This window comes from Eretmochelys imbricata, chromosome 21 (assembly GCF_965152235.1).
Source record: "Eretmochelys imbricata isolate rEreImb1 chromosome 21, rEreImb1.hap1, whole genome shotgun sequence".
Taxonomy (NCBI): domain Eukaryota; kingdom Metazoa; phylum Chordata; order Testudines; family Cheloniidae; genus Eretmochelys; species Eretmochelys imbricata.
In genome coordinates this window covers 3,252,581-3,267,033 of record NC_135592.1, presented here as the reverse complement: position 1 = coordinate 3,267,033, position 14,453 = coordinate 3,252,581, and the positions used below count along the sequence as shown (strand labels likewise).

General features: G+C 42.0%; 1 protein-coding gene across 1 annotated transcript; it reads left to right on the top strand.

The window, feature by feature from the left end:
* Positions 1–4,836: 4,836 nt before the first annotated feature.
* DDX20 (DEAD-box helicase 20) lies at positions 4,837–12,519 on the top strand. Its single transcript, XM_077839148.1, has 11 exons — positions 4,837–5,044; positions 5,366–5,460; positions 6,198–6,366; positions 6,697–6,811; positions 6,934–7,076; positions 7,518–7,656; positions 8,179–8,237; positions 9,073–9,155; positions 9,962–10,067; positions 10,156–10,257; positions 11,143–12,519. Exons 1-11 carry the CDS (start codon positions 4,852–4,854, stop codon positions 12,288–12,290), a joined length of 2,352 nt encoding a protein of 783 aa, XP_077695274.1. The 5' UTR covers positions 4,837–4,851; the 3' UTR covers positions 12,291–12,519.
* The last annotated feature ends 1,934 nt before the right edge of the window (positions 12,520–14,453 follow it).

The following is a 14,453-nucleotide window of genomic DNA, read 5'->3' as shown; positions in this document are numbered from 1 at the left end:
TGCGCAGTGTTACAGCCATGTTGGTCCCAGACCATTCAGCTCACCCCTGAAACCAGTGTCGACCCCAGTCACTTCAACCAGTCCAGGATTTGACTTTTATTGTAGTGAATGCTCTCTTAAAAGCTTTTCTCTCTCATTCACCTCTGGTTCCCAGCTTCACTACTATCATACCCAGGCCTCAGAAGGGCTGCGGTTTTGTAAAACAGGGCCTATCCAAGAAGCTAAAAGGTTCAGAAGACAACATTTACGCTTTCAGAGTAGCAGCCGTGTTAGTCCATATCTGCAAAAAGAACAGGAGTACTTGTGGCACCTTAGAGACTAACGAATTTATTTGAGCATAAGCTTTCGTGAGCTACAGCTCACTTCATCAGATGCATGCATTTATGCTCTGGTTCATGGCAGCAATGATGATTGATGGTGTCTGTTCTCTTTCCTGACTAACACACTTATTGGTGCTTTAGTTTAAGGGCATCTAGTAGGAAGAAGGTTGTTGACACTACTTCGGAAACATGATCAGGTTCAAACTTCCCATGGTTCCACATGACTCAGCCCCCACAGATACCTTTCCCCTCATTTCCTCCTCCCCACTTTGCCCTCCTACACTCTTCTCATTCCTCTCTCCTTTCGAGCCCTCCTCCCACTCCTGGCCTTGTGTCTTCTTTCACACTGCACTCGGCACAGCCTCCCACTAGCCCTGTGCCAAGCGTCCTCCCAGCCCACTTCTCTCCTGACATCTGTGTTGGGCTTGCTGAGGAGATCTCCACATCTGCTTGTGTTTTAATCTCCTGCAATGCAGAGGCCTTGCAAATCTATGTGTCTAGTTAAGGTGCTATCCCTAAAACAAACACCAGTTGCATGTGAACGGCTGCATGGGTTCTGAGGGACAACTGGCTGCACATTAAGGATCACTTTCTCACAGATGCTTTTATCTGTGTACGTACGTATGTCATGCACAGTGGGAAAGTAGCAATACTGGGAACTGCTGCAACTGCAACCTCATCACTTCAGCTGGGAGGAAAGAATTGCCGGGCGCTCCAAAGAAATTAGTCGGAAGGAATTGGGGTTGCTGTTCATCCTGAGATGCAGCCAGTTTCCTCTTGGGATCCCATTTTCAAAAAGAAATCGGCTCCTTTAACAGTCTTGGCTAGGCAGCTTGCAGCCGTGCCAGGCTGGTTCCAAAGACACCTCAAAGAATATCACATCTACCAAAACTGCAGTAGCTCATGTGAGCCATGGTGGTTCTGTTTTCTCCTGCTCCCATTGCAAGTTTCCATCTGTGTGTGATTATTTCCTCTGCAGCTGGGTGCAGAGACAAATTTTCATACAGACATCTATATTGGGACTCCTTTTCCCAGAGGCAGTGATTCTGCCAAGAGCTCTGCTGCATCGGGTACTGAATCAATGGGGTTCGTCTCAGCTCCCCGTTCCAAACTGAATTTCCCTTTTTCTTCAGTGCCAAATATCTATATTCATTTATTATGCTGTCTGCATAAAGTACCAAACTGGAACCTGCTGCAGAAACAGAAACATAGGAACCTAGGACTTGCCAGACAGGATCAGACCTGGGATCTGTCAATCCAGTATCTGTCTCTGACAGTGACGAGCACCCAATGCTTCAGAAGAAGGGGCAAGAAACCTTGCAGTGGGCAGATGTGGGATAATCTGCCTTCTGTCCTAATCCCTAATAGTTCGAGATGGTTTTGCAAGCATACAGTGATCACCCAGATAGTACTCATTTATACTTGTCTAAGATATCTAACTATGGAAGAACTGCAGAGTTCATAGAGAACTCAGCTACACATTTTGTAGGTGGTAAAACCTATCTGTGGTATTTGGAGTATGCCCATCACTGTAGTACATAAATGCTATGAATGGACTAGAAGACCTAAAAGCTCTTTTGTGTATTAGGTGAGCTATGTGTACAAATACAAAGAACATGCTTGCATCTGGGACTTAAGATGTGAGAAGAAAGTTGGTACAAAGTTCTGTACACATAAAGGAGCTCAGAGTTTCTTTGTAAAGAAAGCTCTGAAATGCAGAGCAGGCAGGAAGGTCTAAAGTTATCACACAGCCACATGCTAAAGCAAAGTTATGATTTCGTTTTGTTTAAAAAAAAAAAAAAAGCCCTGGTAAGCAGAATCAGATACTAAGGTACCCGAGGGAGATGGAAGATGGAGAAAATGCGTTAATGAAGGAAAAGAGAGTGCTGGAACATCAGCTGGGAGAGAGAGGAGAAGGAGGAAGGAGTGAATGTTATCAGATATACTACAACTTCAAAGATATCTAGGGGAAGGAATCTTCAATCTTGCATCAGTTATGAGATTAAAATAGTAGATGGGGATGTGAAAAGTCACTTTCAAAGATCCAAGAGGCAATAATAGTCTCAGAGAACCAGAATGAATGTATCCCACACAGACACATGCACCCCAGGAACCACCACTCTATCCCCCTTCCTTCCTTCCCCTGTGTTCAGTCTGTAGGTGAAATCCTGGCTCCATTGAAATCAATGTGATTTTTCCCCCCATTGATTTCAGTGGGGCCAGGACTTTACCTATAGGTTTATATATTGAAAACTCCAAGTCATTTAAAATTAAATAAAAACCAGAACTGCTGGATGTCCAGTCTGACATGTCTACCAACGGAGAACAATGGGAATTGCTGCAATAGTTGATAACATTGGATGTGGCACATTGCTACAGACAATCACTATCAATTAAATTCCACCTACTTGCCTTTAAAGCTACTGCACAGTTCCCCACCTAATAAATCACACAGTTGAAGTTATGGTTGCCTTGCATATCAGTCTACAGTAAACCGCATGCCAAACAGGGCAAGTTATTTATTACCCAGCCGGGGACAATAATGAATAGACCCAGTTTTTATAAAGAGCAAAACAAACCCAGCCCTCACCCTTGAAGGATCATGCCACATTACTAAATTGTATAATTAATCACGTCAGTTGCACGGCCACATTGAGTTTTTTCAGTTTGTGGAATTTCAGTTGTGGAGAGTTACTTTTTATGCTCAAACCTACGCGGCTGCAATTTCTGAGCAGCAAATGAGATAAATGGTGTGAGTGTTTGGTTTACTGAAGGGGTCTTTTTATCATATGGAACAAAATGTAATGGGATTCTGTTTGAGCTCTATAATCTGCTCCGTACAAAGGATGCTACTAAATCATATCGCTGAGCTAGATGCTAAAAGCTAACAAACATAAATGAATAAATAAAGGTCTGTTAGCAAGGAATTCATATTTCCTGGTGTTTCTAGAAAAGTAGAAGTTGAGGCACTTACTGAGTGGAAGGAGGGTTTTGTGGTTAAGGTATCAGACTGGGACTCAGGGAGATCTGGGTTCAGTATGTAACTTTATCATGAACTTTTTGGATGATGTTGGACAAATCACTTAATTTGTCTGTCTTTTTTGTCTATAAACTGAGGATATTAATACTTTCTCTCTTGTTTAATTAGATTGGAAGCTCCTTGGAACGGGGACTGCCTGTTACTAAGTGTATGTACATCACCTAGCACAATTTCAGTTGGGATCCCTAGGTGTACTGTAATACAAATTAAGAGTAGTAATATACTGGCATGCTAAATTTCTGATGCTTTGTTACTCGAAGTTCAAATGCTGAGGCTTCTTAAGGTTAACCTCAATAGATTATTAGACCTGATTAGTCTGTATATGTCCATTCAGTAAGTTCCACTTGCACAAATTTAATATAAACCAGCCCCAAACCAAGTCTGTAGATCTGAGGTAGTGACAATTTGCAGCAAGAGCAAATTTCCCCCTCATCTCCCATGGGAAAATCTATGTGCACCATACCATCCTGTCACACACACACAGACTTGATTAAGCTACACCTTTATGTCAAAATCAATAAAGGAAGCACAATATGTGCAGTGACAGCACCCTCTGCTGACAAGAAACCATCTATGAAGTGAGCTGTAGCTCACGAAAGCTCATGCTCAAATAAATTGGTTAGTCTCTAAGGTGCCACAAGTCCTCCTTTTCTTTTTGCGAATACAGACTAACACGGCTGTTACTCTGAAACCATCTACACGTTATGCAGGTACTGCCCAGTTGGATCTTCCGCTGGACAAATTAAGAACATTGTTGGATGCAGGGTTGCTGTAGCTAGGTCGGTCCCAGGATATTAGAGGGACAAGGTGGGTGAGGTCATATCTTTTATTGGACCAACTTCTATGGGTGAGAGGGAGAGAAGCTTTCAAGATATCCAGAGCTATCGCACCCACTTTGGCGCTCTACATTAAAATCCTAGGGGTTAGCGGTAGACAGTAACAAGTGCCCGTCAAGCATCCCCCCCCACAAGTGCAGAGAACAGTGCCCGAAGAGATGGGCATACCCCTTCATCCGGCTCCTGGGGGTGCATTAAGGCCGGTGAATGTGTCCTACCCCATGCTAAGTGTGGCGCCAAGAGTTGTGGGGGGTGGGGGGGTGCTCATGAAGGAAAGCAACTGGCTGGGCAAGTTGGGGGGTGCCCTGTGGGGTGGGGGGGCAAGTTGGGGGGTGCCCCCACCTCTCAGAGCCCCAATGCTCCCCCCCAGTCTCCTGCTCCCTTTGGTGTCCCCTCATAGAAGCCCCCTGGTGCCCCCCCTTCTCACTCTCCAATTGCCTCCCCCCCAGCTCCCTGCCTCCCCGCTTTCAGTCCCCAGGAGTCTATCGCCAAATCACCCCAATGGTTCCTTCCGCCCCCTCCCCCCCCAACACACAATGGTTCCTTCCGCCCGTGGCCGTGTCCGCGCGGCGGGGCTGCTGATAAAGTTTTCCCCCAGAAGGCCTCGCGGCGCTTTGCGGCTTCTCGCGAGAGCTGCCAATCTCGCCCGCTTCCCATGATGGCGGCTCCTGCCGGGGCTCCGGCCGAGATGCGGCCTCGCACGCGGGACGTGCTGATCCCCGGAGGCCCGGCGGACTTCGGGTCGCTGCTGCTGTCGGCCCCGGTGCTGGCGGGGCTGGAGGCCGCCGGGTTCCTGAGGCCTTCGCCGGTGCAGCTGAAGGCCATTCCGCTGGGGCGCTGCGGCCTGGGTGAGTGGGCGCGGGGGGCTGCCGGCGGTGCAGGGGGCGGGGCGGGTTCGGGAGCTGCCCCCCCTCTCCCCGGGAGCTGGGGGCCCGAGGGGTGGGGTCGGGTCGGGAGCGGGTGGGGGGTCGGGTTCGGGAGCGGGTGCCCCCCCCCCCCGAGGGGTCGGGAGCTGGGGCCTGTGGTTTGCTTCCCAAGGGAAGGAGCGATTGGTAGAGACTCGGCCCCTGTTCGTGCACAGGGAGTCCGTGAAGCCCCTAATAACACTGCATCACCTGGGGGACACTCTTCTGGCTGCTGCCTGACTTGGGCTCTTCAAACCCTTTCAGATCTCATTGTGCAGGCAAAATCTGGCACTGGCAAAACCTGTGTGTTCTCGACCATTGCCCTCGATTCCCTCATACTGGAAAACCCGGCAACCCAGGTGAGAGCCCTGAAGATGTGATGGTTTGTAGTAGCCTGGGAGCATCTCCAGGTCCTTGTCCAAGGTATTTGAATAACCAAAGAGGTCACCACCTAGTTGCAGGACAGGACATTGGTCAATTTAATCGGGGGCTGTGTGGTTGTCTACGTTTGAATGAAGCGCATCATGTATTTTACTGTTAAAACTCAGTGCCCTGATGTCTGAAGCTCCTAGTAAGAATGCAGTGCTGCAGAGCTGCTGTTTTATTTTGTAATCTGTGTTAGTAGTAGATTGCTTGATAGGTTATAATGAAATAAATATGCGGGTACGATAAGGGAAACACCCATGCCTCCCTTGTTGATCATTTTTAGGCTTTGCAAGCACAAAAAAGTATCTTGTTGGCTCGACAACCTCAGTGACAGAAATATTTTGTTAGGACAAGTATATCATGGACTGTGATAGTAGACTTTCACCTATGCCACCGTATCAATATGCCTCAGATCTACTCTTTAGGGGCAGCTTTTACGGGGGCTGTAGGAATTTAGTCTCAACTTATTGATTTGGGGGGTGGGAGGACCTGTCCAGTAAGAACTGGACTTGACTTCCAAGGAGTGTTACACAAGTCATGAAACAGCTGATGGTAAAAACTTTGTCACTGGCCGCCTAAGCTGTAGTTAAAGCAGTGATGTAGAGGTGAAAGACTGCATCTAATCCACTGAGCTGTCACTGTGCCTTCAAAGCCCAATTCTTTATTTCAGATCCTGGTCTTAGCTCCTACAAGAGAAATTGCAGTGCAGATTCATGCTGTTATCACAACTATTGGAATCAAAATGGAGGGCTTGGAATGTCATGTCTTCATTGGAGGGACTCCTTTGAACCAAGACAAAATGAGACTAAAAAAGTGTCACATAGCTGTAGGCTCTCCAGGTAAGAGCACACTTCACTGTACTTTAGTCACAATTCAGTGATACGCTTTTCAACAGTACAATATTTGGTACATAAATGCACTCTTGAATTCTTGATTCTTGTCCCACAGTCAGAGAGGACAGTTTCAAAGCCTGAAGCAAAAGAAAATTAGACCAGAGAAGTATTTTTAGTGAGTGATTAGTCTAAATATGCTTTTAAAAAAAGATTTATTAAATAAGTGGGTTTGGTAACAAGTCTTTGATATGCAACAGATAGTGGTCTTGTCTCAACCAGATTCTTTTCATAAATATTTTTGGGGCTCAAGTGTCTCACTTCTCTCTTATCATGTAGGTCGAATAAAGCAGCTCATAGAATTGGACTGTCTGAATACAGCCAGTATCCGCCTTTTCATTCTTGATGAAGCGGACAAGCTTCTGGAAGAAGGCAGCTTCCAGGAACAAGTCAAGTAAGAAAAATACTAGTGTTTCTCTCATACGCCTAGCAGTAGTTTTAACATGCAGAATCTTTCAGCTCTAAAACATGCATTATGTGGGATACATTCACTTTCAATATCTTACTTTCTCTTAGCTGGATTTATTCTTCTTTGCCAGCCAACAAACAGATGCTGGCTGTTTCTGCTACCTACCCTGAATCATTGGCTAATGCTTTGACCAGGTACATGAGAGACCCTACCTTTGTGAGGTTGAACCCCACTGACCCAAGTCTCATTGGTATGTATAAGTTGCACATCCATAACTTCAATGTTTTTAGGCAAATAAAATCTGAATTTATTTAACATTCAGCTACGAGTATAATTAATAAAAACAAAAAACATTCCAAAATACTTGGTTTATCACTTCTATTTCGTGATTTGTTCAAAAAAGTGATTATACCCCAACTTTTCTTAGGCAAAGTATCTATGATGAGAGAGTGTTTTTTTTTCTCTGTTATGGGTTATCTTTTTTCCAAAGCTTCAAGAAAAGATTCCAAACTTTAAAGAAAAATAGCCTTCCAGATTCGAATTCAGCATGTGGTGATAACTGGTTAACTAATATTTCCTATTCTTTAATGTTCTTGTTCTAGTTACTACATATTTGAATCAACTTTTTAATACCAATTCATTGTGAATTTTTTGTACTGTTAACCTTACCATGCTTTGATTTCTTGCACAGGGTTGAAGCAATATTACAAAATTGTGAATTCTCATTCACTTCCTCATAAGACTTTTGAGGAGAAGGCGCAGCACTTGCAGGAGCTCTTCAGTAAGATTCCATTTAATCAGGCCTTGGTCTTCTCAAATCTGCACAGCAGGTAACAAGAACTTCTTAAAACTAACAATATGATGTTTGCAGATGTTTGTGAACAGTGGGCATAATATATTCCATTTTTATAGCACCTTTTGTAAAGAGCCCAAAGTATTACACAACCTGCATGCAAATTTCAACTCCGAAACGCTACAGTTTCTGGAACGCAGGGCTGCAGCCTGAATGGGTGGTACATAGTACTAAGTGTGTATAGAGGTAGGGAGGAATTTTGATATCAGGGCAATTTCTGCATTTACGTGAGTGCTGTGGGAACTAATGTCTGTGCACACTTGATTTTTGAAGTCTCAGCTGAAAGATCCACCAGTTTCAAAATTGCAAAGTGTCATTGTATCTAACTTAACCAGATGAACAGCTGAGACAACTGCTGGAATTTTAATCTTTGGCTGTAAAGGCATGAAAGTTCAGATCTGATGCTTAGCTTGTTAAGTCATCTTCAGTCTGTCATCTTGAAGAAACCCGGGAAGTACGTAATTTTATTTACAACCTTTATATAATTATGTTGTATTAGGGCTCAACACCTGGCTGAAATATTGACATCCAAAGGTTTTCCTGCTGTGTGCATTTCAGGCAAGTGCATTTGGAACTTACTGCTTCTGTTAGTTGGAATTTTGTACGAAACTGACCTAAAGTCACAGTAGAAATGTTGCCATTGGAATATTCAGGACATAGCCGGGGGACTTGGGGGCCTTTATATGAATAATTTACAGATAATGTTTGACCGTTCATATTTCTTGCATGTTCACTGAGAATCTTTAAATATTTGCTTAACTTTATTTTTTTGTTATTGGTTAGATGATTCAGTTACTTCATTTTGTTTTCCAGTCTGTAGTAGGGAATCCCGTTTATGCTTTGGAGTACTGTAACAGATTGATGTATTTGGAAAGGGAAGTCCTCTTGCGTCTGAAATTTTCAGAAGTGTGTGTCTGGAGTTATTTAATGTATTAGGGCACTTGTTAAGAATAAGAAGCCAATAAAATAAAGCTCAGCACAATTATAACAAAACCATCCTTTTTTGTTTATTTTTGTAATTATCACTAATCCTTTTTCTTTGTCTTCCCTTGCTGTAAGAATATTTGCATCTTTATGGTAGTTAGTAAGTCAAATTTATTTGCATTCCATGTTATTATAACACTTGGGAAAGGGATAATCTCTCTTAAAAAAGAGATTAATTTTATACCCTACTTTGTTAATAATAATTTAAAATTTGTCTACTTTCCAGTCATCTCTATTTCCTGGTGTAGATACAACATGCCTGAAAATTAGTGCCTGAAGGAAGGATGCCACTTCATTAGCTTTCAGGAGTAGAATTTACTGAGCCCTGTTTTCCCTTGGTTTGAGCAGCACAAGGCTAAATAACCTAAATACTCTTTCAGTTTCTAAATATTCATTATTGTTTCTTCAGGAAGTATGAATCAGAACCAGCGTCTCGATGCTATGGCTAAATTGAAGCAGTTCCATTGTAGAGTCCTGATTTCCACAGACTTAGTGAGTTGTGTTTTTCTTTCTGATAAGTAGTTCTCTAGAACATAAATTCATGTACTGTAGCGCTGACTTGGAAATAGATCTGACTTAGCAGTATTTATAGAACATTTATCTGAAAATAGTAATTTTCTGTCTCTGGGGAGCACACAAACTGCCACCCAGTTTTCATCTTCAGAAAAGAAAACTAATTTTCAAAGTCTTTCTAAAAACATAAAGTTTAAATACTTATTTCTTTTTAATTACCTTTTCATAGTTAGGCTCTGGGAGGCTATCTGAATTTCAAAGGAATAAGTCTATCTTTTGGTGGTGGTACAGAGGAACAGAGGTTACTTTTCTCTTTCATGTGATCCCAACACAACACCTCTTTCACGTTTTAAGGAGAGCTGTAGCAATATCTCTTCTGTGTGTGGCACATGAGTATTGGCCATGGTACAATTTTTTTCTTTATACTTAAAAACATGAAAAGACAGGGCAAGGTTATTCAATACTTCAGTGCTTGAAGTTCTACCACCTAAAAATATTACTGTCCTGTATATTTCTCCTAAGCTGGGAGCATATGTGCTTCCTTGGTACCCAGACATCTGCTTATTCTTCCTCCATAGTAATACAAATGATCCTCCAGTTGTACATCTCAATGCAGAGTGTTTATACGCTTATTTCTAGCTAACCTAAGCAAGCCAGGAAATTATAGTTTTCACGTACCGTGTATTGCAATACATAGAATTTACAGAAGGGCCTCCTGAATTGATAGATGAACTGCATTTCTTATGACTAGTCACCATTACCTCTGTTTTTTGCCTCTCCTCAAGACTTCTCGTGGAATTGATGCTGAGAAGGTGAATCTTGTTATCAACCTGGATGTGCCTTTGGACTGGGAAACATACATGCATCGGATTGGCAGAGCTGGACGCTTTGGTAAAACGCTGTTGTGGGGTTGTGTAGCTGGAAGCAGTGCATATGTGGAACTGGCTAGCTAATTCTTCCCTCGCTCCCTGTATTGTAGGAACCTTAGGCCTAGCTGTGACATACTGTTGCCGTGGGGAGGAAGAGAATATGATGATGAAAATTGCACAGAAATGTAATCTTCAGCTTCTTCCTTTACCAGGTACAGTCTGTCTCCTGAATATGTCTGCATTATATTCTCTTGGTTATTTTTTTGGTTTTAATGTGACAGTTGAATTTACAGGTGGTCATCATGAACTGTGGTTTAATCTACAGATACTATGCTAAATCTAATAGCTAAATATGTCTTGTAAGGCAGAGTGTTGGTACTGATAACGTACATAAATAGCTCTTAACTAGGTGGCCTGTAGCTTTATTTTAAAATCACTGCAATTATACAAAGCAATACAAAATTAAAACTGCGTGTACACTTAGGGATAGATTTTCATAAGAAGGCAATGGGAACGGCAGAGTGGAGTGCTGAGGTCTTGTGGGCTTTATGGGTGCAATAGTGGAGTGGAAGAGAAAGGAACTGGGAAATCTGAATGGATTCAACATCACTTTTCCCCAATAACAGAATTTACCTGTTAACAATGCTTTGCATTTTCCTTTCCATGCTCCTTTTAACATTTTTAATATATCTTAAAACCAGTGTTTTTAATTAGGGTGTATGCTGTAGCAGAGAGATAATACTGTATTATGTTTGACATTGTTAGCCATAAATATATCTTCTAATGACCTGAGTTATTGCTCTTCTCTAAGGTTGCCCTTCGAATAATAAGTATAGTTTACCGTGAATAATTATGAAAAGAATGATGGCATTCTAATAGAGAAATGCATCTATTGTATTTTTTAAAAAAAACAAAACTTCCACCAGAAATACGGGTAATATTTATGAAAAAAGAGCAAATTTGACAACTGTCACTTTACAATCTGTTATGATTTGGGATTTTGTTATATAGCATGCAAAACATACTTGTTTCCTCGGGATCAAGAAAGAAGTCTTGTGCTGCTTTTGACTGAATGGCTGATTTTTTCTGTTGTGCAGAACCTGTACCCACTGGATTGGTGGAGCAATTTGCCCAGTGGGATGTAGAGGTCACAGCTATTGCCCATGCAGATGCTTCAGCTCATATCTTGACCCATAAAAGACCAGAGGAGTCAGTGCAGCACATGCACATAAATAGCTGTGCTCAGATACCTCAGTGTGATCCTAGTGTTTCAGGTGAAAATTCTTCCATGTCCAAGCCAAGAAGGGTTTCGAAACAGAAGCAACTACTAAAAGGCTGCCCAGATCATGCAAATGCAGAAAAAACTAGTAAGAGTCCAAAGACATTAAACTTCAACACACAACAGAGAAATCAAATGGCAACGGCTTGCAAAACCACTGAACAAAATGTTGGTCAACATCTGAACAAGGAAACCTTAAAAAATACACTCCCCAAAATTCCTTGCCTGTCATCATTTAAGAACCCACAGCCTACCGTTCCATGGAGCTTTGCAGAGTTTGTTGAAGACTATGAGTACTTCATTAAAGAAGGGTTGGAGAAAAGGGTTGAAATCATAAGAAGCTACACAGGCCCTGGAGAGCAGTACCAGCACCCTAAAAATGGTGCTTTCGAAAAGAAGGGGATGAAAGAGACCATGTACTCAGTAGCAGAGTGTGTATCGTTTGGGGACACTGATAGTGATAGTAACTCATTCAGTTCCAGAGCTTCCTCTCATAGCGGGGAAAACAAGTCATACCTTGAAGCCTCTTCAGATACTCAAGAGAGAGGAAGTGATGTGCTTATTATAGATCAGACTCCGCTAAACTATTCCCAAAGCATAAGCTGCTCCCTGAGCCCAGTGGAGCACCAACATATGCCACAAATCCAAAAGCACGGTCGGGTGAAAAAAAAGGTGGTGAAACAAAATTCCAAACGATGTAAGAAAAGCCACTACCAACAATCCCCCAGTCCTCCAAAGAGAGGAGCCCAGGAAGACTGTTCATACAGCCCTCAGGATGAGAGCTCTCCTGGCTTTTCCTATGAGACTCAGAATTATGAAGAATACTGGAAGTCCTATTACCGAACATGGCAGAGTTATTACGCTTCTCACTCTTACTATAGGAAATTTCATAGGCATTTTAATTGGATGACTGCTTATCACGCTAACTCTGTCTATCTTCAGGAACTGCTGAAGAGTGATTGGTGATGGGAGAGCAATCTTCACTGCAAAAGGACTGAGATTTACCAAGAGCTATCATCTAAGCTCAGAAATTGACTTAAAATAAACAGACATCTGTTTTTAGACTGAAGTAAAAATGTTTTTGTTTTGTTTTTTTTAACAAGAAAACCCTTTCTGGGTAAATGTTTTATATGCATTTCAGTGAACTGGAATTGCAACAGATATTTGTCAATAAATAGAAATGACTTGTCTTGTACAGCTGGATGTTAGTTTCAATCTTGTAAGTGAACAAAAACACTGAATCAGATTAAGGACACTTTAGATGTAAGAAACCACATTTAAAAAAACCAAACTCAGCAAAGTATACTGTCATCTTTAATTTTCTGTGCTATTCCTTGTTTTTGTGATATTCCATGGGTGAGACTGCAGTTGTCATTAAAAAACCTACGGAAGTTATTCTTCAGGCACAGCTATCATTCCAGTTTTAGTGCCTTCTTAAGCAGAGCAAAAACTGCTCGTGCTATTTAATAATGGCAGATTAAAACTTGCTTATCTCAATTAATACATGTATTGCTAATTTAAATTGAATTAATTAAAACTGTATGAATAACACTTCCACAGCTAGGTATGGTAGGCTGTGCGATAGAGGAGGTTTTAATTATATACAAAAAAAAATCGCAGCTATCATAATTGGTCTGTCCCCCTGGATGCTGCAGTATCAGACTTGCCATGCTTAAGGGAAAACTTTAATTAGAAATGAAATTACCTATTAGCCCTGAAACTAATTGGGATTCTTTATTTAGGTCTTGATGTTGTTTTGTCTGTCTGAAGCCTGGAAAAAATGGGGGATTGGGTAGTTTAGGATATTGGTAATGGATATAGAATCTTTCCACTCTAGCTTCTTAATTCAAATCCAGCCTCAGTAGGATGCTTGAAAATTACCATCTGAAACCCTGTGCTGAGTCCTCTGTGAAGTGATCTGGGTCTCAGGCTGGTTCCTAGTTCACAAGCGTTAATTTCTCAGCCATCCACAGTTGATCCTGTTCTTGGGAGATGCCAGGACATAGCCTGAAGTCCTTTTAGTGGGAGGGTTGCTTCTTACCTATGAGTTAACATTCTTTCCTGGGGGGAAAGCTTGCTGTTCCTATGTGCACAAAGCTTGGGTAGAAGACTTCAAATGGAAGGGTGTTCAGTGTCACCACCTTGCAGTTCATTTTGAGAAATGGTGAATTTGTCATCCACTGTAATATCAATCCATTGTTACTTTAAAACTAGCGTTGATATTTGATACATGTAGGTAGAAGACCCAGCAGGCATCAGCAGGCAAGTCCTGTGTTGTGCATGGCTGTACCTTTGGTGCAATAATCATGTTGAAACGTGCTGTATGGCCACACGTTCCCAAGTTACTGCAGACCTCATGTTAATGTTAAGCAGTCACAAAATACTTGCGCAAAGGCCAATGTTCAAGCCCTTGCTCTGTAGCAAAACTCCACCCCTTACTACTTAAACAATCCAAAGCTCCTTAAAAGGCTACAGGGAGGTCTTTCATGGTGCAGTGAAGCTCTTTAACCATAAGACATAGGAGATGTCTGGACAAAGTGATGTGTAGAGAGGCAGACCTGTTGGCAGTGGATAGTTCTATATAGCACTTTTACAAACCTATATTCGTGAGCATGCCAGTAAGTGAATGCTCTTTTCTCAGCTTTGACTATTTGCTACTTGTCAAGTAGCAAATAGTTGAGTTTTGTGGTATAAACTTCCTTTCCTTTTCAGTCTGCGGTAACTGGACAAAATTGATAATATAGCACATGAAAGTAGCACCTATCTGCTGGTGAATTCAGGCTCTCTGCTTTCACTTTTTTTTTTGTGAGAAGAAACAGTGGCACCTAGTGGGTGTTGGGGTTCACAGCAAGTGGAAAAATTAACAAGCTTAATAATTTTTAACCATAACTGTTGCTCAATGTTTACAGTGGGGTTGTCTAATTAGCATCTTTTAATTAGACTGTTTTAAGGAGAGAGACATGTTGACATGGGTTTTTACTGTTAACTCTTAGAAGTTTTTGGGGTGAGATTTTGTGTAAAATCAGTTGTGATTGTTCTTCCTCTTACATTCAGGATTGAGCCCATTGTTTGTATTTATGTAGAGCTTGGGAATCCTGCAGGTGTAGAGCTTGCAGAATCAGAACTGCC

Coding starts and splice junctions, on each gene's coding strand:
- DDX20 (XM_077839148.1), top strand. CDS start 4,852: ATGATGGCGGCTCCTGCCGGGGCTCCGGCCGAGATGCGGCCTCGCACG. Junction 6,367..6,696: donor CATAGCTGTAGGCTCTCCAG/GTAAGAGCACAC, acceptor CTTATCATGTAG/GTCGAATAAAGCAGCTCATA. Junction 8,238..9,072: donor TCCTGCTGTGTGCATTTCAG/GCAAGTGCATTT, acceptor TTGTTTCTTCAG/GAAGTATGAATCAGAACCAG.